The 26,666-nt window shown below is 37.7% G+C and overlaps 3 protein-coding genes across 5 annotated transcripts; 2 read left to right on the plus strand and 1 right to left on the minus strand.

Moving 5' to 3' along the window:
- Positions 1–3: 3 nt before the first annotated feature.
- On the plus strand, positions 4–3,323 carry LOC108166895 (solute carrier family 22 member 5-like). Its single transcript, XM_017308740.1, has 3 exons — positions 4–157; positions 1,241–1,376; positions 2,277–3,323. The coding sequence occupies exons 1-3, from the start codon at positions 4–6 to the stop codon at positions 2,362–2,364; spliced, it is 378 nt and encodes a 125-aa protein (XP_017164229.1). The 3' UTR covers positions 2,365–3,323.
- On the minus strand, positions 2,720–14,400 carry LOC103475338 (solute carrier family 22 member 5-like). 3 transcript variants are annotated; one of them, XM_008426892.2, is made up of 13 exons: positions 14,126–14,400; positions 12,519–12,626; positions 11,276–11,343; positions 9,071–9,253; positions 7,720–7,823; positions 6,737–6,891; positions 6,482–6,653; positions 6,228–6,354; positions 5,499–5,596; positions 4,443–4,657; positions 4,101–4,283; positions 3,880–4,015; positions 2,720–2,810 (listed from the first exon to the last, which is right to left on the minus strand). In XM_008426892.2, the coding sequence occupies exons 2-13, from the start codon at positions 12,613–12,615 to the stop codon at positions 2,741–2,743; spliced, it is 1,608 nt and encodes a 535-aa protein (XP_008425114.1). In that variant the 5' UTR covers positions 12,616–12,626; positions 14,126–14,400; the 3' UTR covers positions 2,720–2,740. The 3 variants fall into 3 exon arrangements, with proteins under 3 accessions (XP_008425114.1, XP_008425115.1, XP_008425113.1); XM_008426893.2 differs by lacking the exons at positions 12,519–12,626; positions 14,126–14,400 and having other exon boundaries at positions 6,482–6,593; positions 11,276–11,708; XM_008426891.2 differs by lacking the exons at positions 12,519–12,626; positions 14,126–14,400 and having other exon boundaries at positions 11,276–11,708.
- On the plus strand, positions 13,929–26,666 carry LOC103475337 (sodium-dependent phosphate transport protein 2A-like). The gene is made up of 15 exons (XM_017308739.1): positions 13,929–13,958; positions 14,412–14,462; positions 16,680–16,833; positions 16,934–17,077; positions 17,230–17,341; positions 18,357–18,552; positions 21,062–21,157; positions 21,336–21,387; positions 21,581–21,748; positions 21,911–22,027; positions 22,203–22,327; positions 22,688–22,800; positions 22,893–23,176; positions 23,258–23,400; positions 26,628–26,666. The coding sequence occupies exons 3-15, from the start codon at positions 16,698–16,700 to the stop codon at positions 26,649–26,651; spliced, it is 1,710 nt and encodes a 569-aa protein (XP_017164228.1). The 5' UTR covers positions 13,929–13,958; positions 14,412–14,462; positions 16,680–16,697; the 3' UTR covers positions 26,652–26,666.

Here is a 26,666-nt window from a genome sequence, read left to right on the forward strand (position 1 = left end):
GAGATGTTGGGGAAGTTTGCGGTGTCCACTGCCTTTGCCGTTGCGTACGCCTACACAGCAGAGCTGTACCCCACTGTGCTGAGGAACACGGCTGTGGGCGCCTGCTCCACGGCCTCCAGAATTGGCAGCATTATTGCTCCATACTTCATTTACTTACGTAAGTACTATCATATTCCCTGAGCCTTTGAGCAAAACAAAATAACTAATCCTTGAGTTAAGATGCCTCGAACTTTGCCTTATTATGGAAGGTCAAAACTATGGGGCTTAAAAATATTTTATTCATCACATTTTTAAGTGTACATGTGGATTCAACCTTCTTTGATCTTAAGTCCTGAATAAAATCTAATAATTCATTTAATTGTAAACAGAGTTCACCTATTTACACATTTCCAGCTGTTCTGTGAAGGTGTCAGAGATTTTTAAGATAATATTAATGAACAACATTAATAATATCTTATTAATATAATTAATATTAATGTTATGTGGCTCTAATTTAACTAGCATTACATTAGAGCCACATAACTAATTTAATGCTAGTTATGTGCCTCACATATTTAGCATTAAACTTAAATAAGATTGTAGTGAAAGTGACAAACTGGACAAGAAGAGCAGAATACTCAAAGCTCAGTTGGTTCTTTTGGAAAAAGACACATTGACATGTCTTGCTCACCTGCTGTTTCACTGAATGGAAGACGGCTGTCATCTCAGTCCTCCATCAGATTCATGCATCGCTCTATTGAGTGGAAAACTAAATCAGTTGTTTTAATAACGTGGTTTCATTCAGAAGGCTGTGTTCGTTCACTGTCTTTCTCCTGCAGCTTTCCTCTGAATTTATGACTTATGAGGCCCACAGCTGTAACTCATCAGACAAATTCTGGGGCTGCACCTGCAGAAGGTGTGTGAGCTGCTTCAACTTCAACATTAAAGCTGGAGTTCAGCTTCATCCCTTCATAACAGTTACTTTTAATCAGATGTGTAACTGTTTCATTCAAACCTCCAGGTTGGCTGTGAATAAAATGTGTCTGTGAAGGCAGATCGACCTTCACAGACACATTTTTGGTCCATTTTGTCTTAATCTAAACTGTGTTTCTTTGCAACCTGGAAGAAAAATTACACATTTAGTTTAAAAAAAAAGCCCTGCGAGAAATAAAAGTACCTGAGCTGACACACTTTATGTTAGTAGAGATATGCTGTTTTACATTAGTTTTTAAATATTCTCTCCTCTGATGTTACACCACAGGAACCTACTCTGTGTCTCTGCCATACATCATAGTGGGAAGCCTCACAGTTTTGACTGGACTGCTGAGTCTGCTCCTCCCTGAGAGCTTTGGGATGCCGCTGCCTGACACCATCAGCCAAATGCAAAGGTTTCCTGGGTAAAAAATCCTCCTGTACATCTATGACTCTACATTTAGATGCTAAATCAATTTAAAAAAGCAGATTTTTCTTTACTAAAATATTTGTTTTATTTTTGTGTATAAAGCTATGAGCTTTAAATTTCACATGCACAAACACTTTAGGTGTTGGGAAGTAGCAGGAACTAAAACTGCTTCTACTTGCTTAACAAGTGTTCAAGTGAAACTTGAAACATTCTTAAACATATCCACCCATCCATGCCTCAGGGAAATGTTTAGCACTCAGCTCTCAGTATGGTATAATAATACAAAACAATAAAAACTCAAATGAGTTTGAAAGAATACTGTCACATTTTTGACATGTCTTGCAGTTTCTTGTTTTTTAAACAGGCCAAAAATAAAGACACAAAAATATTTATTACAGAAAGGAATAAGAAAAGATCAGTTCTCTGTATTGCTCTGTATAAGACATCCTAAAACTATGCATGAAGAAGGTAAATCATTTATTTACAAGCATTCAGATTACTAACAACTTGAGGCAGTCCAGACAGACTGCAGAAAGTTTAATGATGTAGAAAAGGAACTGGAAAACAAACAATGTTAGAGGTGGCACTTTTACACCTCTTTGGAAGATCAGAAACAAAAAAATCTTTGCTCTGAAAAAGCAGCTTGTCCAGAAAGTTAAGTGGAAGGAAGAGGTGTGACAGAGAAACATGCATAAGCACCAGGGATGACTTCAGGTTTGAGACAACTGTAACTCAAAAAGTTACATTGTCCACCATTTTATTGCAATTCAAGCTTCATAGAGAGGTTTTACGAAATGCTGATTTAAGTTTCCAGCAGGTCTTTTGTAACTATTATTATTTAAATATCAGTGTCAGTAATCTGACTGAACAAACACGCATTCATTTTATCTTCCAGATGTTGCCGGAAAAGACCTTACGTCCTCACCAACACTGAGGCAGAGGAAAACGCTGCTGAAGAAAAGTCTCCAGCCAGACAGCTGTAAATTCTGTGGAGTAAAAACTGCACAGAAAAGATGTAAAATAACAGATTCAGGTTACGGAAATCTGCTGTTCTATACATAAACAATGGGTTTACTTAAAGAGTCTTCTAATTCTGAGGTTGCACTAGACACTTTTGTTAAAAAAGACAAAAGAACAGTCCTTTCTAAACCCTTTCTCCTCTCTTTCTTCACATACATAGAGAACCCAACTGAATATGTTGTAGTGATGAACTCAGGGAGAACTGAGGATGACGTTTCCTTAAGTTCACAAATTTTAAGACACAGAAACTTTTGTTTAACATAAACAGCAATAAAACTATTGAGGAAGGAAATGTAAAAAAAAACAACCTGAATTTAAAGCTGAACCAGCAACACTCAGTCACAGAGGACTGTCTGGTAACACGACTGGTTCTGAGGCTTCAGTTTTTTGGATGCAGGGACATTTGGACCTGTGGTGGAAAAACAAGACAAGTGAGCAAAAGCAAGCTGAATTCACCGTACTCCATTCACAACTTAGTCCTAACTCTAACCCCTGACCCCCTTGTGGGGACCAGGCTTGGGTCCCCACAAGGAGCAATTGGTTCCCACAACGTAGTATGTGTCATGAAAATCGTCCCCACAAGGAATTACAAACAAACGCACGCATACGCACGCACGCACACACACACACACACACCTACACACACACGCACACACACACACACCCGCACGCACGCACGCACGCACGCACACACGCACACACACACACCTACACACACACACACACACACGTTTCTGTGAAAGTTTGCAGACAAAATTGCAGCCAACATTTAGAGGTGGAGCAGCCAATAGTTGTTTACATCACACCCTGTGCTCCAGCGCCATCCACTGGTTGATTGTCATCATTACATATTATCGACTGAGTGTGATGCAAATTTGTTAAGTTACAAATATCTAAATAAAAAAGCAATTTTGTTATTTTTTTTCAGTGTGTGTTTATGCATCTGCTTGCCTGTCAGTTTGGTTTGAGGATTATAGATCCTGCACGTTACAGTAAGCTGTAAGCTGCACTGTATTCTTGTGTGGAAGAACTGACTGAAATACAGTTGAAACCAGATATTTGCATATTTTTCTTCCTTTTGACATTAAGTAACTACGTTTAAGGCGGTTAGTCCGGTTCGCTTGTAATCAGTTTATTAAAGCTGAGATGAAGTCACAGCTTTTTTATATGTCCAAAAGGTAAATTCACAACAAGGAAGTGCACAACTTTCCATCAAACTATTGTCTGCTAGAAGCAAACCCAAGTCATGCAGTTTAAAGGCAGATCTACAAATAATAAGGTCATGTCAACTTTTGAATCTAAAGAAATGAAAATGTTGCCTTTGTGTTTTGTATTATTTTGGTTTAAAATTCAACATTTCAATTAAAAAAAACTGTCAGTGTAACGTGCAAACCTGATAGAGTTACATCACTTCTTAAATACTTACTAAATAATTTAGAAACAGTTTAAATTAGGAAAAAACCTGACTACATACATACCTTTGTCTTTCATGCATTTGTTGAAGGGTTTCAGGCAGCGGTTGCTTAAAAGTCTCTGGAAGCAAAAGAGCAACAAAGGCAGTAGCAGCTCCCAGGGAGCCAATAGTCACATAAGGCAAATAGCTGAAGTATCCACCTGAGAAGAACAAGAGAGAAGAGTTGGCACTCATAGATTCTTTCGATTCAGGTATTTCTAAGGGTTCAAACTCTCATTTCCTCACCAAGACTTAACAGAAAAGGACTGATGCAACTTCCAGTCCTGGAAACTGTGGTGGTTGTCCCTGTCGCGGTGTTCCTCAGGGATGTTGGGTAAAGCTCTGTGGTGTAGGCGAACATCAGGGAGGCCCCGGTCGTGAAAGCGAACTTACCCACCATCTCCAGCGCAAGAGAAACACCAAACAGCTCTAACACAGATAAATGGTGTTACGTTTGTGGAATAAAACACATTTTAGGCATGAATGTTTCTTACTTTAAAATATGAAACTACTAATTCTAACTTTTACAAAACATTTCTTAAACAGTGCTTTAGACAACCATAACCCCAACCTCAACTTTTTACTTACCTTCTGGCACCAGCAGTAATACGAACAGCGGCAGAGATCCAAGGATCAACGTCCCAGAGACAGAAAGTCGACGGGGAAGGAATCTGAGTGCGATCCAGCTGGAGACGTATGCAGGGATCTCCACCACTGCGGCGATGAAGCAGCTCACGTAGGGGTCAGCGTGGAGCTGAGCCGTGTTAAACGACAGACTGTAGTAGCCAGTCGTCATGGCGAAGCTGTGAAAAACCAAATACTGATTTATTTTTATATCACGTTTAAGCAGCAAAGCAGTTCAAAGTGCTTTACGTCATAAAAACGTTGTACACTAACGGATTATGAAATAATCAATAACATATTGATCAATGTTCCATTTACTGATAAAGAGTAAAGAGATGGTTTAAAGGCTATAAAATGACACTATGTGTCTGGAAAGAACATAATACCCCCTTTATATATATATATATATTTAAAGGGGGTATATTTATACATGGAAAATTAACCAAATAGTTCAAATTGTATTATTATTATTATTATTATTATTATTATTATTATTATTATTATTATTATTATTATTATTATTATTCAAACATATTGATAAAGTCAAGTGGATTATTTATGTTGCATATTTCAGCAACAAGTCCAATGTCTCTAAAGAACCTCTTATTTATTATTCTCCATGACGTAAAGGTGTCTACCGTATTTTCCACACTATAAGGTCCACTGGATTATGAGGCGGACGGTCTATGAATTGTCTATTTTCTATCTTTTTTCATTTATAAAGCGCACCGCACAATAAGGCGCATTAAGCGAAACAAAACAGATAACTCAGTGAGTCAAAGCAGTATTACTCCGCTCCTGACTACTGTAGCCGTAATGTAGCTAAAACATTTTGACTGAGCGCGGTGTACCACATAAAATCATTTCAAGGCCATTAAGCACAACTAGAATTAATCCATTTTATTTCACTAGAGGGCGCTGTTTTGCCCCAGAACTATATAAAGGTGCGCTATCGTTTTTTCACCAAGTTAAAGGCTTTAAAGTGCGCCTTATAGTCCGAGAGTTATGGTAGGTACTCACGACACCAAGCAGAGGACGAGAGTTGTGATTCTGATGCTGCTGTTCCTGAAAAGGTCCAACACGCTGCTTGGTTCCTTGTCAGATTTTGTCTCTTTAACCTGCAGAGGCAGAAAACATAAGTTATGGAAGAGATTTTAAATTCAGCTTCTGTAAACATTTTCAACTTGTGATGATGTTTACACATCTTGGCAAGATTTCATCATGAGTGTTCGGTTTCTGAAACATTCATTCAAATTTAGAATGAATTGTCAACAGAATTAGAATCCTGCATTTTATTTGTCAGTGTAGATTTCTTGACTTTGTTACAATATTTAGTTTTAGCAGTTTCAAACCTCAGAAAGCGTCTAAGAAAAAAACAAAGATTGAGTACTGGTCATTTTTGACCCGTCGCTATACTTCACACATTTATAACTCATCCATTTACATACTAAACAACTTGATAATTATTGCAAAAATACCAATAATAGGGGTACAAACTTTAAAAGAGGAAAAAGAAACTCCCACTTGTTTAATTAAAAATTTAAATAAAGAAACTAGTTATTTTTTTCTATTCCTGTTTCACCTCCAGTCAAGGTTTGTAGGTTTTATTTTTTTATTTGCTGCATCATTGCCAAATTTCAGCGCTTTTATTTTTTTGTTCATGTAAAGTTAAATGCTGAACTCCTTGAAAGAAAGGATTTCTGATTTGAACCACACAGGCTATGTTTTAAAGTTTGAACGGCAACTTACACTGTAAGTTTCAAAGATGCCTGTTGGAGCTTGAACTTTGTTCCATCGAGCAGCTTTTCTGATTACAGCCTCGGCTTCCTTTACTCTGCCTTGAGACAGAAGCCACCGAGGAGACTCTGGGAGAAGCCTGCTCAAAATTAAGCAATCCACAAACAAGATTAGACGGGATAATTTCACTTAAATGCAATATGGTTTTCAAGATTTTCAAGTAACTTGTTTTAAATACAATTTTAAGGAGTTTTCTTGTAACCTACCACCAGAGGGGGATGTAGGCCAGACAAGGGAGCGAGAGAGCCATGAGGAGAGATTTCCAATCCCTCAAAAAGTAAGCGACGACAGGAAGCAGTATGTATCCAACAGCAAAGCCTAAGCATGTGCCCATAGATGAATAAAGGATACGCACGTTACCAGTCAAAAGCTCAGCACCTACAAACCGGAAGCAGGAAAACTATTTGGAACATGATAGAGTATATAGAGAATCGTTTATGTTTTAAAATCATATTCTGTACCAAGAACTAAAGCTGCAACAAAGTTGGATATTTGTCCCAGTCCGTTGAAGAAGAGGAGAATGACAAACATGGTCCATGAGGTAGAAAAGACTTGAGCAAAGGTAAATATTGTTTGTGCAGCCATCGTTGCAAATAGAATAGGTTTTCGTCCGTACCTAGAGGAAGAAGGAAATAAATACTTTATTTTAGGTCCTAATGCAAAAATAAAAATAAACACTTTTCAAATAACTTTTTGAGCATAAAGCATCTTTAACACAGTAGGTGATTTCTATATCTTTTAGAACAGAATACTTCTGTGATAATTATGTTTACTGAATCTTTTTGACCTTCAAATGTCTCAACAGATATAAATTAACATCCGAAAATGAAGCTTGTGAATAAACAAGAATAAAATTCACATGAGTGTCTTTATCTGTTACATTTTTGGTTAAAATATTTTTATTCTAGTAAAGTAAATTGTGCAGATTTTTTGTTAAATTAGAGTAATGCCACTTCATAGTTATATTACTCAAGTAAAAGTAATAAATAAAGTACAGCAAAACTATAAACTTTTCCCCCAAAGTTTAGCTGTCACTGAATAAAAGTACTTCGCTTCCACCCGTCTCTGTATTTAGCCTCATATCTACCAACTCTCATTGCTTATCTACTCAAAGGAGATAAAGACACATGCCACACTTTTTTAAAAATATACTTTTTACTTTTGTTGTGAAATATGTATGCACAATTTTGTATTAGTCTAACCACATATAATCCCAAGAAAACAAACTGATGTGTTTATGGGTTTCATCTGACAAAATGAAAAAGAAGTATGAATCTTTTTGACATATATTGTAATAAAACCCACTGAACTGTTTTAGGTGTCAGAGTCAGAAAGCCTCAGAAACCGGGAAGATTAAAACAAGCTTTTTAAAACATATTTCAGAAACAATCACTAAACTGGATATGCAAATCTGCTTTTAAGTTAAAAACAAAAGTTGCTCTACCTGTCCGACAGCTGTCCCGAGAAGAAGGATCCAACAAGAACTCCGATAAAGAAAACTGAAGTGGTAAACGGCTGCGCCCACTGGTTACTGCAGACCAAGTCAAACTGGAAGATGTCATTTATTTCAATCCCAACATTGAACAAATGGTATAATCTCTGCTCAGTAAAGCTTCACATATTTCTTCCCATTTCTTTGGCTCTATTGGACGTTTACCCATGATATTCACGTCTGTTTTCTCTGTTGCTCGTTTCCTAATGAGGTTCTAGTGAAGCATTAAAGTTCACTCAGATTTACAAACAATGCTTTACAAGAAGACCGATGTAGTTTATATCTTAAAATTTAGTTTAGAAATCCTAGGAAACATCATTATTATCATTATGCTTCATACTATGAAACATTCTAACTAAAAAAGAGTGAACTTTGTGAAACCATCAGGTAAAGTGTGTCCCTAACTCTTTGTGTTTGCACAGCTTCCCAGGAGTCGTCATAAACAGGTGAAAGAGAGCAACAAACACAAGAGAGACAGAGGTTATCTCAGCCTGATGCACAAAAGTTGCTTTGCTAAGATCAATTTTGAAGGTTTTCCTTCATATTTAAGCTAACATCTGATTGGTGAACACCAGTTAAACTCTTGCCTGTGATTATGAAAAATAACTTAGTTATGTAGTTTTCCTTTTATTTCTCAAGAAGATAACATAGCGTTTTATTTTGACACTCAAAGATGCTTGACATCAAATCAGTCATTTCCTGTCATGCACACATTCACACGCTGATGAAGCTACTGGACTGTAGCCACATCTGCCCACAGCGGGGCAGCCTGGCAGTAATAGGAAGGAATAACATTGAAGATTTATTACGTTTTCTTACATCTTAGATTGTTACAAGCAGCATTTGCCCTGCAGCTGTCCTGTCAGTGAGATACATAATTTCAGTAACCCAGTAAAGAACTTGTTGTTCCTTCCTGCTTTGTCAGGACTGGTGAAATATTCCTGCTGCTTGCTTTTCTATTTATGCAATCTCTGCTTGAGCACACTATAAGAAAGGCAAGGAACATCTCATGAACAATAGTTTGTATCTCCTTCAGTTTGGAGGTAGATTTTGAGGTTGAATATTGCTATCTTTCCATAAATACTGAGATTAAAGACTATGCTTGTGATAACAGATTTCTGATCTCAAGCTGAGAGAACTGAAAGGGCCCAGTACGGTCGGATATTTAAACATGTTTCATGTTACAGAACACAGCATGACAAACAAGAAAGATAGGAGGCAAAGGTAATAAGCTCTGTCTGAAGTTCAGATTCATCAGGAAGCAAGTAGGTAAGACAAAAACCAGAAAATAAATTGCATTCACCTCTGTCACTACATTGGAGAGGTAAGTATCTGTGCTGTAGCTCCAGCCGTCCACACATCGCTCCTCCTCCAGGTCGGTGAGGTTGATGTCTCTGCCAGGAATAAATCCTCCATCAGAGAGATTCTGGACGACATCAAGTCTGTATCTGCTGCATCTGCTTAGTTCCTGTTTTCCATTCAGCACCTTAGGAACACAGACATCCAGAGGTGTCACATTAAATTACCTTTGAAAACTTAAACAGAACTTTAAAATAACCTTAAAAACACAGACGATCAACTACATGATGTGTAAAAAGTCTTCCTTATCCACAAAAACAAGGCAAAATAAACAGGTTTTATTACTACTGCAATTAAAGCTTGTAGACTCCATCACCACCAATGTCTTCTGTTTTTGTTGCATGTAAATGTGCCAAATTATGAAAAAGAAATTTTATATCAGACAAAGATTAGCACCTCAGAAATCATTTGAAGCATGTTTACAATAACACTTTCGACTGGTAATAAACAGCTATCCAAACTTCACTCTATGCCAGTATGTAGCTGAAAAATTAGTTGCGTTTGACATCTATATATTTTTGAAGTTCACATTGTCCTTGTGAGCAGAAATGATGTGAACCTGATTGTGACTTACTGCAGCGTCCTTAAGACATTTTTCCACACTGGGGCCATTTGCAGTTGGAACTGCTTCTTGTGCATTCCCTAAGTATATTTCTTAATGCTGATTAAGAAATCAGCATTATTATTAATTATTATTATTATTAGAATTATTATTAATGCTGATAATAATTCTGCAGTGTTTCAGATGTCGTCTTGAATGCTTTTGTGACCTTAATGAGTTGAGAATGAGTAATTTTGGTATGGCCGCCCCTTTTAAGAAGATTTCCCCACTTTACCATTTATGGATATTGGCTCTCTTTGTGGTTTGCTATTGAAATGAAGCCTTAAAATGTTATTTTAACCTTTACACAGTAATAGTGTGCCTAAAGGGATTCGTTAAAAAATAAATAATTGTCATGGAGTGTTTGTTGGAGGACCTAAAATGCAAACAGGAGAAAAAACTTGCAAACAAAACCACAGGGAACCAGAGACAAAACATAAACAGGAACATAAACAAGATGAGCTAACAGGTTACAGGTGTGAGTGAAGGCACAAGGGAACAGAACATAAACCAAACACTAAAAAAAAACTTCACTAAACTAGAGTAACTAAGAATGACTAGAAACAAGAAATAAATGTAACTAGAAACTCTAAGAAACACTGAACTAAAGGAAAACAGGAACAAGACACATCTTATCAAAAATAAAAACAAAATACTAAACTAAAACAAAATAATAACAAAACTAGAATCACATCAAACTACAAAACAACCTACACAGTAACAATGCCAGTGTTGAATTAACACCCTAAAGTGTCTATATGTGTCTAAGTCAGCAGGTGTTACAGTAACACTTTTGAAAGTGTTAAAAAGATTGACTCATTGTTTTGTTAAATTAACATTGGTCTATAATACTGATATGGGTTAAAGAAGAGTAAAACATTTCATTTCTGTGTATTGTTTTAAATATTTTCCACTGGATTTGATTGATATTGACACCTTGTGGGTCAATTATTTACCTTTTTAACACCATATTATGTTTCGTGATCAACACTACACTGGTGTTACTTTTAATATATTTTAACACCAGCACCGTTGTAAATGTTAATGTGACGCTCTGTATTGTTAAATTTAACACCAGCTGACTTGGACACATAAAGACACTTTTGAGTGTTAATTCAACACTGGCTTTTTACTGTGTAACAACCCGGGATCCTTACAATAATTTGCTAAGATAATTTAGTCTACTTCATGTCACCAAGCAGACTGTAGGAGTAATCAGGGCTATAGGTCTGGCTGGTGAGGTTAAACACAGGAAATTCATATTTTAATAAGTGGAACAAATACTTTTTCACATAGGATGAGGTTGGTTTGGTGCCGTTTCTCCGTTTTTGAATAAAATCATTATCTGAAAACTGCTCCTTGTGATCAATTTTCTTTCATATGATTTATCTAAAACATATATGCTTTAAATCAACACAAAACACAAGAAACTTGTAAAGGAACAAACATTTTTTGTTACAGCAACAGTACAGTTTCCTTCATGGGAGGCAAATTACTGCAATAAAATTAAATATTGTATATTCCAGGAACCTGGATGAGGTGACTTACTGTTTTTGGTATAATGCTTTTCCTCCACTCCTCTGAGAGATTGAGGTCCGGTACGAAGCAGTGGTGATCTGGTACATCAGTCAGAAAAACAAGATTGAAAGCACCGAATCCATTGGGGATAATACTCGCACAGAGCAAAAAAAAGACGGCTTTTTGAAAACATCCCCACTGATCCAAAAAAGCAACAATCTCCTCATAATCTTTCATTCTTAACTGATCCGTTCCATCAGCCTTCTGCCAGTCTGTTCTCACCACAAAGGCTAAATGCTACATAATCAAGCAGGCGACAGGTAAAAATTGTGCATGTCATGAATAATGTGGAAGTTCAATTGAACTACCTTGTAAATGAACATGCAAGCTCTTGTAAAATCATGCATAGCTAGTTGTACCAGTTCAAACAAGGATCCAGTGTAAGGAGCTGTAAGCCTTTGCAGAGAAGGATTAGACCTTTTGTCTCGATTAGAACGAGAAAGACAATTCTGATCTGACAACACGTGATGCAGACGTGCTTAGTGGGCAGTGCCTAAAACATCGATTGGAAAACCTGCAGTTAAGACTGGTGGAAAACATCCAGGTAAGAGTTACGCAGAGCAACAGGAAGCAGACAGGAAGCTGACTGGAAGAGAAGCGTATGGGTGGATCTGTTACCAGGTCTGGCTCTGAAACCAAGATTCTAGCAATAGAAATAGAAAAATGTTGGCTGTGCCATGTAAACTATGGATTAAAACCCATTTGAAATGCCAACTGCCTCGTGTTTGACTCTTGACACATTTTCCTGAAAGTTACATAATCCCACTGACAGAGCTCTCTAACAGAGGAAACAACTTTAGTATGACTGAAAAGTATTCACACCCTTGCATCTTTTCACATTTCATTACATCGTTGATATCGACACACATTATAGAATTATAATATTAATTATTGGCAAGAGCTTATTAATCCAGGTTCTAGTCATTCCGACTTATTCTGATTCTGAATGATTGTCACCAGAGTTTAAGACAAAACCTTTCTTGTATCAGTTTCCAGATTCGGGTCTTGACACCATCCAGTGTTAAACAACTACACCTGTAGTAATTCCCTTAACTTCACTGCTCAGTTTTTGCTCTGATATGCAACTGGATGTTTAATTATAAATCGTATCAAGTCAGTAAAAATGACCACGTTCAATTTGCTAAATAATTTTAAGAACAGGTGGTAAAAATCACATGCACTGGAGCATCAAAGCAAAGGCTGAAATGCTTACAGTTATTGATACGGGTTGTGGAATCCGAAGTGCCGGACGTCACGCTCACTGTGTGCTGCACCTCGCTCACTGGCATGCAGCTCACACAAATCACCATTGGCACTACATCTGTGAAAAGAGACAAACGTTCCTTTGAGTCATTAAAATGACACAAACAAGGTACAGACTGATACTTTTAAAAAAAACTTTCATTTTTGATTTGTTGGGGGATAATTGCTTGATGGAGAAGTGTTTCAGAACGTTCTGTGATGTTCTGGTATGTCTTATTACTCAAATGTTATTGATTGATTGGTTATTAATCATTACAACAAATACTCAAATAATGACAGCAAAACAAGAACTTTGGCAGGACTTTGAGAGACAATTGGAGGGGCAGAGGCTGAAAGTTAAAAAGATTGTAGTATCTTAAAACACTGTACAACAACATAGCAACAACCCATATTAATCAAGAATCCAATATTTAACTGAGTGATTATTGTCACCATGTGGGGGCAATGCAAAGCAAATTTAGTCCATGTTTTCCCTGACAGGTACAGTGTGGGTGTTTCTGCTGCTGACAGTGATGAAATGGTTCAATTGTAAGACAGACCATTGGCCTAAAACTTTATCAGTCATTTATTGAGAATGACAATACTATCAAATTTTATGTAATGCGTTCAGCTATGGAGGACCAAAACCGACATAATAAAAAATAAAAGAATAAATATATAAATAAAAGAATAAATGTATAAATAAAAGAATAAATGTATAAATAAAAGAATAAATATGTATTTTGATAAGAAATAAAAGTATATTTTTGGAGGACCAAAAATGACATAATAAGAAATAAAATTATAAATATATAAATAAAAGAATAAATATATAAATAAATGAATAAATAAAAGCATAAATATATATTTTGATAAGAAATAAAAGCATAGATATATATCTAGTTTTTCCTTTTCCTTACACATGAGTTTCCGTAAATATATATTTTCTTTTTCATTTCCCCTAAACATGCGTTTTGTCAAGAAAAATAGATATTTTGCTTTGTCTTTTTTGCTTCTCCTTTTTCTACTTGTTGTATTTCTGCTTGGTCTTTTTCCAACTCACAACTAACGTCCCTGCAGTTGGTAACACATAAAACCACCGGGATAAAGTTTGTTTTAGTCTGTGGCAAAAAAATAGTTATGGCAAATCGGACATTGAGAGCATGAAGCTCTTTTTTTTCCGGCAACATTGAATGCAACTCAATGTAAACTGGTACCTACTTCTGAGTAGCAGGAAGTATGAGAGAAGCTGCAAGACAGAGGGCAAAGCGGAGGCATTGATTTATATCGATGGATATATTGTACCGGATTGGACATTACGTGATTTATCGTGCGCCACACGGGTCACTGAGTCGGGAATATCGGTGATCGGAGGAGCTAATGCAGCTGTCATGCAAAGAATCTGAAAAAAGTACGCAATTGTTTTGCTGTTAATTCAACATTATGACAGCCACAGATAACAAGGCCCAATTGTTTCACATTTAACAAGTGAGGAAAAAAAATTATTTAAAGAATATATTGAGAAAGTTAGGAGTGGGTCAGTTAAGATAGCCTAACTGCTGCTAGCTTGCTACTGACCTCCTTAACACGTTGTGTGCAGTTCGGTGTGTTTTGGTTCCGTCGTAGCACTAAAATAATTCGACCCACACACTAACTAATGAGTAGAGCAGGTGTTTTTAAACAGCTAATCAACCACTGATGTGCTCAGACGAAATAATAGCAATATGAACGTCAAGCCTGACAACATGATGTAACGGGCTGAATGTTCTCTTTTGGTATTTTCACGTATTTTTTTGTGTGGGAAACGTTTGTTTTTTGGTGGTGATTCCCCCTGACGGACTTGAACGTATCTCTGCTCTGTCAGCTCGTCGGGCTGTTGTCTGTCGATCGCCATGGCAACGGATCAGCGCGTAGGGTAAGACGCAGAGCGAGAAAAAGCAGAATAGAAGTGATTTTGTTTGGTTTTATTCTTCACCTGTTTATCGGCGTTATTGTACCTCTGCTGTGGCGCACTGTAGCCGCTGCGATTTATAAAAGTGAAACAAGCGACAAAAACTGAAAAAAATTCCTCTTTTGTTCGTAGAACGTCGCGATATTTATAACAGTCATCCCAACTGTTTAAACGACAACAATTTCTGGTGAAAATTGAAGAGTTTTGCTGTGTTTTTACTGTGCATTTACATGAACGTATAGAATGTTTTCTCTGACCACGGCACAGTTTGAGAACGGGTTCTGTGGCTCCTACAGCGGCGCAATAAAATGATTGACCAATATAAGAGAAATTCGCTCTTTCTCGCATCTTGACAGAACTAACAGAAACCAAACTGTTTATAGATTTGTATCCGGGGAGTATTTATGTATGAAACACGAATTTTCTCAGCTTCATTTTAAAAGGCGTATTTATTCGATATATCGGATAATATGGCGCTACTAATATTTTTGTGACAGGTTTCTGTTCGTACGGTTTTGTGGACATGACTCAATGGTTCATCACCACAGCGGCTAACAGGCGCTGTTTCAAGCAAGTAATATCAATTTTGGCAGTAGTATGAAAGACGTAAAAAGATAACTCCGCCATATCCTCAGTGCTATGTGAAGCTGATTTTGAAACAATAAAAGTTAAAAACCAAATTCTGCAACGTTAGGTCTGTGTAAGGTGATATTCATTAAACGTTTAAGACTGAGACATCATCAAGCATAGTCACTCATCCGTAAAAGGAGATCATATATACAGTAACATGTCACATCAATTTCCATATAATCTGATGCTGATTACCACCAGTTTTAAGTCCCTTTGTGTGGCTGCCATGTCTTGTTTGCTCCCAGCTCTGCATTAGCCTGTTTTAGCCTGTCTGCTGTTATTGAACAATGCATTGCAGTAGTGCAGACACATGCTGAGTCACTGTTGAATTACAACCCCACAATAAACACAGCATCAGGCTTTTCCTCTTTCCCTCCTTATTCTTGGTTTCAGAAATAGTTTGACCAGCATTAATTAATGAGAAACACCAGGAAGGATATCCACTAGCAACGACAACAACAAAAATTAAACCAGGAGATTAAACCAAAGATTAAAAAACACCAGCAATTTCTAAGAAAATCACAACTTAACTTTTTTTTTTTCTTCAGAGATAAAAAGTTAATTTAAATATTTTAAATTTGGGTAACAAGAGTATGAAGCAATTTTAAGCAGCGTGTTAAAAAACACATATCTGCATAACATTAACAACTTGTTTCTGTTCTCCAAAAAAGGAGAAATCAGACAACGTGGGATCCTTTTCATTAGGAAATTGTTCTATTCAGGTAAATTGATTAAAATTGAAAAAAATAAAAAGTGAGTGAAAGCTCGGCAACTATAATAAATTCATTGTTCCATTTTCTTACACCCTTATCCCATCGGGGTCAGGTCAACTATTAATAAATAGTCATTTATTAATTTTATATTTATTTTTCCCAGATGTATCAAATTAACTTTCTTTTAAGACAATCAATACTTTCAGACACTTAAAGGTGATATTAATGTTACCATAACATGCCATTAAATAATATTTAAATGATTTACACCTACCAACATTTGTTCACTGCTAATAAAAAGCACAGTAAGCTTTCAGACCCAGCCCTCAAATCTGAGAAGAGATGCTTCCTTAAAAAAAAGACAAAAGCTTAACATGAAGCTTTTCTCAACTTCAGCTCTATTTAATAACAGATTGAGATCCTGACAGTTGAAGAGTTTGAACCAGGATTTCACCTTCAGAAACTCAGAGATAGTTTATAAGAAACAAAGAAATGGAGAATAAGAAGGTTAAATCCTAGTTTTCCTTTGCACCATACGCTCATACTTTACTAACTTTGGTAATCCACACCTCTCAGTCGCACCTCCCTTTGCCTTTCCTAACATACTTTAATCGTTTTTCTGACCATATGAAATTAGCTTCTTTGTGTATTTTTAAACCTTCTTCATGAGCTCCAGGTTTGTTAAATATGGCGTCTCTATAAACTGCTCTACGTTCTTCTGGAAGTTAGAGAATGGATCAGTTTTGCTTAAAGTTAATGTATGCAAAATGCCACTGACACTATGAACAGAACCTGTGTGGTCTGCTTAGGATTCACTACAAAGTTTGTAATTTTACAGTTCCTGAAGGTTCAGACCATGGAGACTCAGTCACGACTGCCCAGAGTGAAAGAAACTGCACTTACTCTCCTAAAAATCCCCCTCCTCTTTCTGCTGCTCTACATCTTTATTTGCTCACTTGACATTTTGAGCTCTGCCTTTCAACTTGTAGGAGGTAAGTTAAGCACATGGCTTCATTTGCTAAAGGACAGAAAAGGAATTGATTTTTAAAAATGCAAAGTTTTCTTCTGTTTGCCATTAATKTCTGATTACAGGCAGGACAGCTCGGGAAATCTTCCAGAAAAATATTGTCCTGTCGAACCCAGTGGGTGGTGTGATGGTGGGGATTCTGGTGACAGTCTTAGTCCAGAGCTCTTCCACRTCAACCTCCATCACAGTCAGCTTTGTGTCCTCTGGTTGTGAGTAAGAATATTACTTTACTAATATMAGSAAATAGCTATCTACAGAAACAGCAGCACTTAGCAAAACTCTGGAAATAATCACCACATGTCAGCATTAAGAGTGTTTATGTCAGTTTACACCATTCATTCTGGTCTAATTGYCTCTTCAGTGATGGATGTGCAGTCAGCCATTCCCATTATCATGGGAGCCAACATCGGGACATCAGTCACCAACACTATTGTTGCTTTAATGCACCCTGGAGACAGAGACGAGTTTGAAAGGTACTGTGTGTTTTCAACAGCGTAACAAAATTACCCATAATTCACAGCGGCAGACAAACAAGTTTTCAAACAGTCGTTGAGTGAAGATAGAAAAACATTTAAACTGCTCAACTTGAACCATAATGGAGGCTATAGAAATGTGATGTAGTTGGAAGAATGTTTGTTCAGGGAAAAACGTGTCACAGCAGCCTACACGAAGAAAAACACTTATTTTATTACAGCCAAGCTTCATTAGCAAAGGAAGTAAACATGAGGAAAACGGCATCAACAATCAGCAACAGCTTTACCTTTCCTGATAGCCGACAACATACCAACCAACCGCAGAACTATTTTGGAAAATGTTTGTTCTGTTGAAACCGAGTCAAAGCAGCTGCCACCCAAAATCACAGCAATGATGTCACACTAAGTTATCCTGATGGTTTGAAAATTAAAGTGAACTTTAAACTTTTCCTTGCTGTCTGATTCATTTGGATTATAATCTCACCACTTGGTGGCACTAATAGAGCATATAAATGTAATTTTTACATGGTCAGTTCATATATATATATATATATATATATAATTAAATTAGCTTAAACCAAGGCATTGTTTTCAAGCAGTTAAAATCTTCGAAGCGGATGTCTCTTTTGGGTCCATAAAATAATTATCATCCTGGATCAACTCTGTTGTCCTGCTTTGATAACCCCGTTCATCTCTTCCAGGTGTGTGGTTATGAACCCTAAATGATAAAAACCTATCTACTCTCATTGTTTCTGATCGCCACAGTTTAAAATAGGACAAAGAGCTCAATAAATGGAAAACACATTGTGTTACCTTCCTGTAAGTTGTTTCTGTATGTTCTTGTGTTCTGGATGTCGTCCAGATTAGTGGACAGGAAGTTAGCTGATGTCCTACTGAAATCACTCAGCAGCTGTATTATGTTCTTAAGTCCCAGTGTCCTGCATGTTTGATATTATGTTTTTTTGATTGACTTATATTTGTTTATGTCAAATGCTGACATTTTCCTTATTTGCAGGGCATTTGCTGGAGCAACAGTTCATGACTGCTTTAACTGGCTGTCAGTTCTGCTGCTTCTCCCTCTGGAAGTCGTTACTGGAGCGTTGAGACACCTGTCACATGGTGTAGTCAAAACCCTTCAGCTGAGCAGCAGAGATAATCCACCTGAACTTCTGAAAGTTATCACTAAGCCGCTGACTAAATTGGTAGTCCAGGTAATGTGAAGGTCACATTCCTTTCCGCCATGTTTAATAACGTGACTCACACTCTCTTTTATTTCTACATAATCCTGCTGCTCTGCAACTTCAACTATGTCTTGGCAACAAAATGAAGCCAGAGCATTCTCACAAAGTGAAAAAAGTGTCCTTTTAAAACATCACTCACTAGGAGATTTAGCATTTTCCTGTAGAGAAAGGCTTACCTTTTAAACTGATTCTGCATAATCATCCAGCAGCTGTGGGACTTTGTGCTTTGCAGCACAAAGCATCAAGACTTTGTGCTGCAGTAGAAACTTGTCCCAACAATAGAGACATAATATCCATCTGATACTCCAGGCTGAACAGAAAGAAACTGGTTAGAGTGGAAACTCATTTCTCACCATGTTTCTTTTTCTCTGACGCACTTTACACCAAGTTTGGTTTGAATGCTGGTTTAAGCAGAAGAAAAATAACTTTTTGTTCAGACAAAACCATTATTTGCTTGTTATTTAGAACACTCAATGAAATTTATTTTGTGCTATGCTTTAGATCAGGGGTCCCCAAACTACGGCCCGCGGGCCGGATCCGGCCCGCCTCCACATTTGGTCCGGCCCCCTGAACAATACCAGAGAGCATTCAGATTTTTTTTTTTCATTTACTGTATTTTCCTGACTGTAAGCCGTTTATATGTGGATTTTTCTTCAACCACCAGGGGGCTCTTTAGCAGGAATCAAACATTGCACCTTGGTGTTTGTGCAATTTTGGTGCACAAGCACCAAAATTAAGAAACAAATGCTTTGCCACTCAAGCAGGCTGTGCTCAAGCAACACAGCTGGGGTGTTATTGTCTCTCATCACTCCCAGATGGGACCGTCTTGTTGCAGAGAAACAAGCTCAGGGCTCCGTTAGTCATTATTGTGAGTTAAAATTTTCACTAAAGTAAAATGTTCGTTTTTGTGGCGCTTCTTTTATTTTGAAGGGATATGTAAACGTTGCCATAGCGACCAGAGTCAGAGCGTTTGGGCTGCGGTCGAGAGGAGATGAGTAGAGCTTGTTATTGTCGGCCGATTCTCCAAACCTCTGTGACCACAGAGCTGATAAAAGTCCAACAGGTTCGATCGGTTCGTGTGTCCAAGGCAGGAGCAACAGAAATCCGATTCCAGTCACGAACATCCCGATTCCAGAGGATAATCCAGTAAAACCCCCAACATAGCGGGAATTTAGAATAACCAAACATGGATGACGATGTAGAAGCAGTAGTGATAGTTTGTGGAGTCATTTTAAGAGATAAAAGACGTAACAAAAAGAAAAGGCAGTGGATAAAAGACGACSGGAGCAGCCGCTCTATTTGCTGCACTATGATTTGGAGGTGAATATGTTTTTTCCTAGTTAACATTTTTAACTGAATAAACATAATAATGACCTTTAGATAAACATTTCTACATATCATTTCCGATATCCACCGGACTCTCAGTTGCTCATATGTCGGCTGTTTGGGATTGTCCTATGTTCTGACGTCACCGCGCTTTCTGATTGGCTACCTGTCACATTCAGCAGGTTGTATTCTCGTTCCAAGTCAGGGAAAAACCCACAGGCTGCGATAAAAGGGCCAAGACAACCCAAATTGGGTATATTCAGGCTTTAGCGGCAACACCAACATGCAGAAACCTTATCTGACTGTTCAACCCCTCCCCCTTTCCCGGGCGTAACAACATTTCCAAGTCTTGACCGGTCCACGGTAATAAAAAGGTTGGGGACCACTGACTGATTTAGCACATGCTAGTAGCTGATAGAAGGATCAGCACTTTGTTACAGTTACCGTTCGGAAACTACCGTAATCAGTCCTGTTAAATCTAAACTTGGCAACTTTTTATTTTTCAACCCTAATAAATGTGATATTCAGTTGACCTGTTATGACTGAAATGTTGGCTGTCAGCCCCCCTCTACTGCTGCTGCATCGCTGTGGAAAACCTGGAGCGGCAGAGATATCTGAGGCTTTTATGTGTATATTTACTGGTTTAAAAAAAACCAAAAAACTAAACTTTGGGGTTGTGGCTCATAGTTCGGAAAATACGGACTATAATCCTTCCTGGATTTTTTCTGTGAAGAACCCAGAGAGGGTTATTTGGTTATTATTTATTTCATTAATAGTGTTATTTATTTCCTGACTTGTTCTGTGAAGAACCTAGAGAGAGTTATGTGATTGTGCTTTCTGGAAAACAATATATTTTGACATTTAGGCAGTCCTATTTTTTGTTACAAACTGACTCCGGCCCCCCGTCAGAGAAGGGAAAGGTTATGTGGCCCTCACAGGAAGAAGTTTGGGGACCCCTGCTTTAGATGAACAGAGCAAAACGTGATTTAATTTAGTTCATCAGCGTATTTATGAACTGCACCAGGACTTCTGGCATTTACTCAGGGGTTTACATTGCACACTGTGATTAAATGCAAAAATCTTTACCTTAATTATTTTCAGCCCTGAAAGTTCCAGCCATAGCTAAAACACAATGTTATTTTCTTTGATTTAGTTGGACAAAAAAGTGCTTACAGCAATGGCCACAGAGGACCAAGTTCAGATGAACAAGAGTCTGGTGAAGCGTTGGTGTAAATCTGCTGTTATGAAGGTAGACAGTCGACTTTCTGATCTTCTGTTTTGTTTGGTAAAATCTTTTACAATAAGTTTCTTTGTTTGTCCATAAATATGTAAAAGCTTATGATAATATTGTTTTAATACTGTGTGAGAACAGGACGTTGTATTCCTTTGTCCCATTATTACTTGCCTAACTCTGTTCTTGTTAACAGGAGAACCAGACATTGTGGGGAGCACAGAGCCTTTCAGAAAAAAAATATAAATGTACGTCTGCACAAATATGAGTTTCAGTGTTTTTCATAATTTTTCATGAAACAATCAAGCATGAACCTGCACTACAAAAGAAACAATGAGAGGAGTCTTTTTTTTTTAACTTTTACAAAGATTTCTTAGAAAATATCTCTACATCTCGTAACTGTGTACAGCTTTAAATCCCATGTCTCCGTCTCTCTGTCAGGTAAGCATCTGTTCGCAAACTCCTCTCTGTCAGACTTGGCCATCGGTCTCATCCTGCTCATCTGCTCCTTGTTAGTCCTCTGCGGCTGCCTCATCCTGCTGGTCAAACTGTTGAACTCCATGCTAAAGGGCCAAGTGTCAAATGTTATAAACAAAATCCTTAACACAGGTAAACCACCAAGGTTTGTTGCTAATCAATGAGTCCTTACACACAGAACTTATTAAAATAGTTTTGTGAAAAGTTTGAGAGCTCAATCAAACATGTTATGACATAGTTAAAAGTGAACATTTCTGATTTCTTTCTCTTATTGTGTGCTGTCTTGCTTTTCAGATTTCCCTCCCCCTTTTACCTGGGTGACAGGTTATCTGGCTCTGATAGCTGGGGCTGGCATGACATTTTTGGTTCAGAGTAGTTCTGTCTTTACATCTGCCCTTACACCACTCGTAGGTACAAAACAGAAAGTCTTTTTATCATTCTCATCCATCAAAATATACAGTCATCCTTCAGTCGTGACAAACTGACAGTAGCTTTGTGGAACGCTGTGTGTTTGTTGGTGATTATATTTTAGTTGGTTAAAGATTTTATGAAATATGGTGTTAAATATTGCATTGTGGTTTGACAGGGGTTGGTGTGATTAGTCTGGAAAGGACTTACCCTTTGACCCTGGGCTCCAACCTTGGAACCACAGGTACAGCTCTGTTAGCAGCCCTGGCTAGCCGTGCAGAAAAGATAGCTGCTACCACACAGGTAAAAAAAAAAAAAATCTGTTTTTGTCTTCATTCAGCCAGGTTTCATCTTTCAGAAATTATTTTCATGTTTTAGAACAGGAATGTTGCTTTTCTGTTTTTTAAAGTTTTTGTTTTGTTCTATCCATTCTTAGTATTTTTATGACACTGTATACATGTTTTATGTATAGTTTAAGCTAGTTGGTTAGTCAAATATCATTGTGCTGATAATGAAGAATCTCAACTATGGACAATAGTTGAAAATTAATAAGTATAAACTGCATTGCAGAGTTCATGTTATGTATTTTACAAAATCAATCTGAACCATCCTCATTAATATTCTATTCTATTCTATTCTATTCTATTCTATGCTTTCTTTTAGGTTGCCTTATGCCACTTTTTCTTTAACCTCTTTGGTATCATGCTTTGGTATCCGATACCAGCCACTCGTTTACCCATACAAATGGCATTGGGACTCGGAAGGTACGCTGCCAGGTATACTTTTAAATATCTTATATTTCATTAAAAGCTAACCAAAAACCAACACACGAACTAAAAGAAATGCTAAACAAATGAAACCTTCATAGGTACCGCTGGTTTGCTGTCCTCTACCTCGTCCTGTTTTTCCTGCTGTTCCCTCTGGTGGTGTTTGTTCTCTCCATGGCTGGCTGGAAGGTGTTGACTGGAACTGGCGTACCAATCATAATATTGATTATATCTGTAGCAATGATAAACTTCCTCCAATCACGGAAACCTGGGTTTTTGCCGCCAAAACTGCAGAACTGGAATTTTCTTCCTATTTGGCTCACTTCACTGCAGCCAATGGATGACCTCATTACCAGGATGACTCTTTGGTGTGGACAAATCAGCGGTAGATATCCCCTTAATAATACCTGACAAAATTGGATTTTGGTGCATTTTTCTGTTTGCTGATGATAATATGGTATTCTAGAGTGTCTAAGGAGAAACGACGGGCCAGACGCCACTATAAGAGGAGAATGGAAGGAGAACGAGAAATCTCCAGAGACTGATGAAGGCCAAATAAACCAAAGAAAACAATATACACCGTGTTCCAAATTATTATGCAAATTGGATGTAAGTGTCATAAAGATTAACTTTTTTGTTGTGCTGTTAAATTTATAGATGGTGTTGTGTGTCAGGGGTCTTTGAATTCATCCATTTTCTATACACCCTTGTCCCTTAGTGGGGTCAGGAGGGTTGCTGGTGCCTCTCCAGCTAACGTTCTGGGCGAGAGGCGGGGTCACCTGGACAGGTCGCCAGTCTGTCACAGGGCAACACAGAGACACACAGGACAAACAACCATGCACACACACAGTCATGTTTTTGGACTGTCGGAGGAAACCGGAGTACCCAGAGAGAACCACGCATGCACAGGGAGAACATGCAAACTCCATGCAGAAAGACCCAGGCTGGGAATCGAACCCAGAACCTTCTTGCTGCAAGGCAACAGCTCTACCCACTGCACCACTATAACTATAAATTAACTATAATTTCAGAGACCTGGGTTGATTAGTTTGTCTGGTGAACTCAGTTAAAGGAAATCTACTTAAGAAGGATGTTCCACATTATTAAGCAGGCCACAGGTTTCAAGTATTATTGGAAAGAGAACGAATCTCTCCTCTGACGAAAATCATCAGATAGTGTAGTGCCATATGACAAGGTATGAAAACATTAGATATTTAACGAAAACTGAAGCGATATCGTACTGTGGCTGATTCAGAACAAAGATGGGTTTGTGAAGATAAAGTCATGATGAGGAAGGTTTCTGTTAGACAAATTCATCGGATTAAGAGAGCAGCTGCTAAAATGCCCTTACAAAGCATCAATTTGAAGCTGCTGATGTCGGATCCTCCAGAGGCTTGCGGTGCATGAACCAACTATTTGGCCTCCCCTAATCAGAGCTCACAAGCAGAAACGGCCGCAGTGGGCCCAGCCGTACATGAAGATTCATTTTCAAACAGTTCACTGATGATTGCTGTGCAACCCTGGACGGTCCTGATGGACACAGTGGTGGATGGGTGGTGGATGGCCACCACGTCACAACATGGCTGTGACGTCAGCAAGGAGGTGGTGGAGTCATGCTGTGGGCTGAAATCATGGGGAGAGAGCTGGTCAGCCCCTTCAGGGTCCCCGAAGGTGTGAAAATGACCTCAGCAAAGTAGATGGACTTTCTGACTGATCACTTTCTTTCATGGTTCAAAAAGAAGAGCCGTACCTTCAGGAGCAAAATCATATTCATGCATGACAATGAAAGATGCCACTGTGTCATTGGCTGCTATGGTGTGGTCACCATCCTCCTCTGACCTCTGACCTATTGAAAACCTTTGGAGTTTCCTCCAGCAGAAGATCTGAAGGTGGGATGGAGTTCATATCAGACAGCAGCTCTGGGAGGTTTTCTGACATCCTGCAGACATTCAAGCAGAAACTATCCACAAACTCACAAGTTCAATGGATGCAAGAATTGTGCAGGTGATATAAAGAAGGGTCCTAAGTTAACACGTAACTCTGTTAAGATGTTTTTGATTTTAGTACGTGACCACTTAATGCTGCACATTCAAAGAATGACTGTTTGCAGTTCTTTATAATCCATAAAATGTTTAGAAAATCTGCTGTGCATAATAATTTGGAACATTTTGAGTTTTTTATTTAAAAAAAATACTGTTCTCATTGGGAGGTTTGTTCAGTAATATTTGATTTATACTGTAATAGTTTATGACTTGAAAATTATACTGACCATCATTTGCATTGACCATTAAGGAAAATCTGAGAAAATAACACTTGCATAATAATTTGGGACATGGTGTAATCCTAGTAGTTGGATATTAAAACACAAGGAGGAAAGTAGAACAAAGAAACAAACTAACTGTGAGAAACATGCAGACTTTCAGTATTGGTCCACTAACCTTTAAATCACTCACTCAATGTGCTTTTTTATGACCAGCAGTTCTAGAACTACAGCATAAATAGTTAATCATTTACATGGTTGGCGAAGAAGAGTTTATTTACTCAGGAAACTTTTGGTTTCAATGTACAATGCTCATACTACGACTAACTAAAGTAACACCTTTCTCTAGATGTTGGTACGCTTCATGTGGCTCAACTGTCATTTAAATAAATATACACAAAAAGAAAAAAAAAACCACAAAGATTTCTTAAAAGTTAGATTTAGGACTGAAAAAATGATGGTTGTGGTACTGTATAAAAAATATCCACAATTGTCGAGAAGATTCTAATACTACGAGTGGTTTGTTGCACGATTGAAATGCAAGCTTCTCTCTTCACATCCTGTAACAAACATTTAGCTGAGGTGACCAAAAGTACCTGTGGTTTTTTTAACTGCCACTCAGTTTAAATTTGTTTCGTTTCTGTTCCTGTGAGAACATTCAGACATGCTGTCAGTCAGAGACACAGGAAACATGAAGTCAATCGTCTAGAAGTCGCTCATCTCTCTGCACATAGTTTGGAAAACAATTTTTTTTTTTTCATTTATTTAAGACTGCAAAATTTGCATCACATTAAAAACCTTTAACATTAAAATTGTGTTCCGAATAATCTATAAATATCTGGTGTTTTAATAATTTTCTTTAATGAAAAGCTTTTCATTCCAGGGTAGCAGCATCAAAGTCAGTGACAAACTGAATAAAATGCTGAAGACGTTTCTGTTGCAGTCTGCACTGGACTTCCTGGAGATATGAGTGAAAAGATGAAGGTGCTTGACAAGTTAAAAACATCTTTTCATCTTCAATAAAATATACCAAATAACCAACGGTGACTTCAGCTCAATGCAGCTGCAGCTCCGCGGTAAAAGCAGCAGAGCTGCTCCTTCCTGCCCTCTGCACTGCAGCCTGGTACAATGAAGAGTTTTTAGTGTTTGGGAAAATTTTCTTTACAATAAAATGGTTCAGATTTGAATTATTTGGAATATAAAATATTTTTCTCTGATGTAAAGTAGGAGAATATTGGGGAGAAAGCCAAATGAACCTATTTTAATTTAGTTACTTTTACAAGCAGCATCCAAACACATTTAATAAAATGTTCATCTGTGAGTCATTCTACTGCAGATACAGAATATTTATGGAGCGACCTCCATAAATAATAAAAAAAATCCCATGAGTCCTGAACTGGACCCCTGCTTGCTTTAGGAACTCTCCTCATTTTTACTCAGAGAATTTTGCCCACAAATATATGATAGCATCATCAGCAACAATACTCAAAAAGTTATGGTGTCTAGAAGCCTGGTGATTTTATCAGTTAGTTTTTAAAAGAACTGCTGCCATGTTTCATAATATTCTATGTTTCAGATCTGGAGAAACTTTCCCTCCTGACGCTGTAATGAAACA

This window comes from Poecilia reticulata, linkage group LG14 (genome assembly GCF_000633615.1).
Source record: "Poecilia reticulata strain Guanapo linkage group LG14, Guppy_female_1.0+MT, whole genome shotgun sequence".
Lineage (NCBI taxonomy): Eukaryota > Metazoa > Chordata > Actinopteri > Cyprinodontiformes > Poeciliidae > Poecilia > Poecilia reticulata.

Excerpts from the sequence above, each read along its gene's own strand:
- LOC103475338 (XM_008426891.2), bottom strand. The coding sequence starts at position 11,482 with ATGAAAGATTATGAGGAGATTGTTGCTTTTTTGGATCAGTGGGGATGT. Across the intron at positions 6,355-6,481 it reads GCCTACATCCCCCTCTGGTG|GCTTCTCCCAGAGTCTCCTC; the intron begins GTAGGTTACAAG and ends AATTTTGAGCAG. Across the intron at positions 4,658-5,498 it reads CTCGTCCTCTGCTTGGTGTC|CTTCGCCATGACGACTGGCT; the intron begins GTGAGTACCTAC and ends GGTTTTTCACAG.
- LOC108166895 (XM_017308740.1), top strand. The coding sequence starts at position 4 with ATGTTGGGGAAGTTTGCGGTGTCCACTGCCTTTGCCGTTGCGTACGCC. Across the intron at positions 158-1,240 it reads TCCATACTTCATTTACTTAC|GAACCTACTCTGTGTCTCTG; the intron begins GTAAGTACTATC and ends GTTACACCACAG. Across the intron at positions 1,377-2,276 it reads CAAATGCAAAGGTTTCCTGG|ATGTTGCCGGAAAAGACCTT; the intron begins GTAAAAAATCCT and ends TTTATCTTCCAG.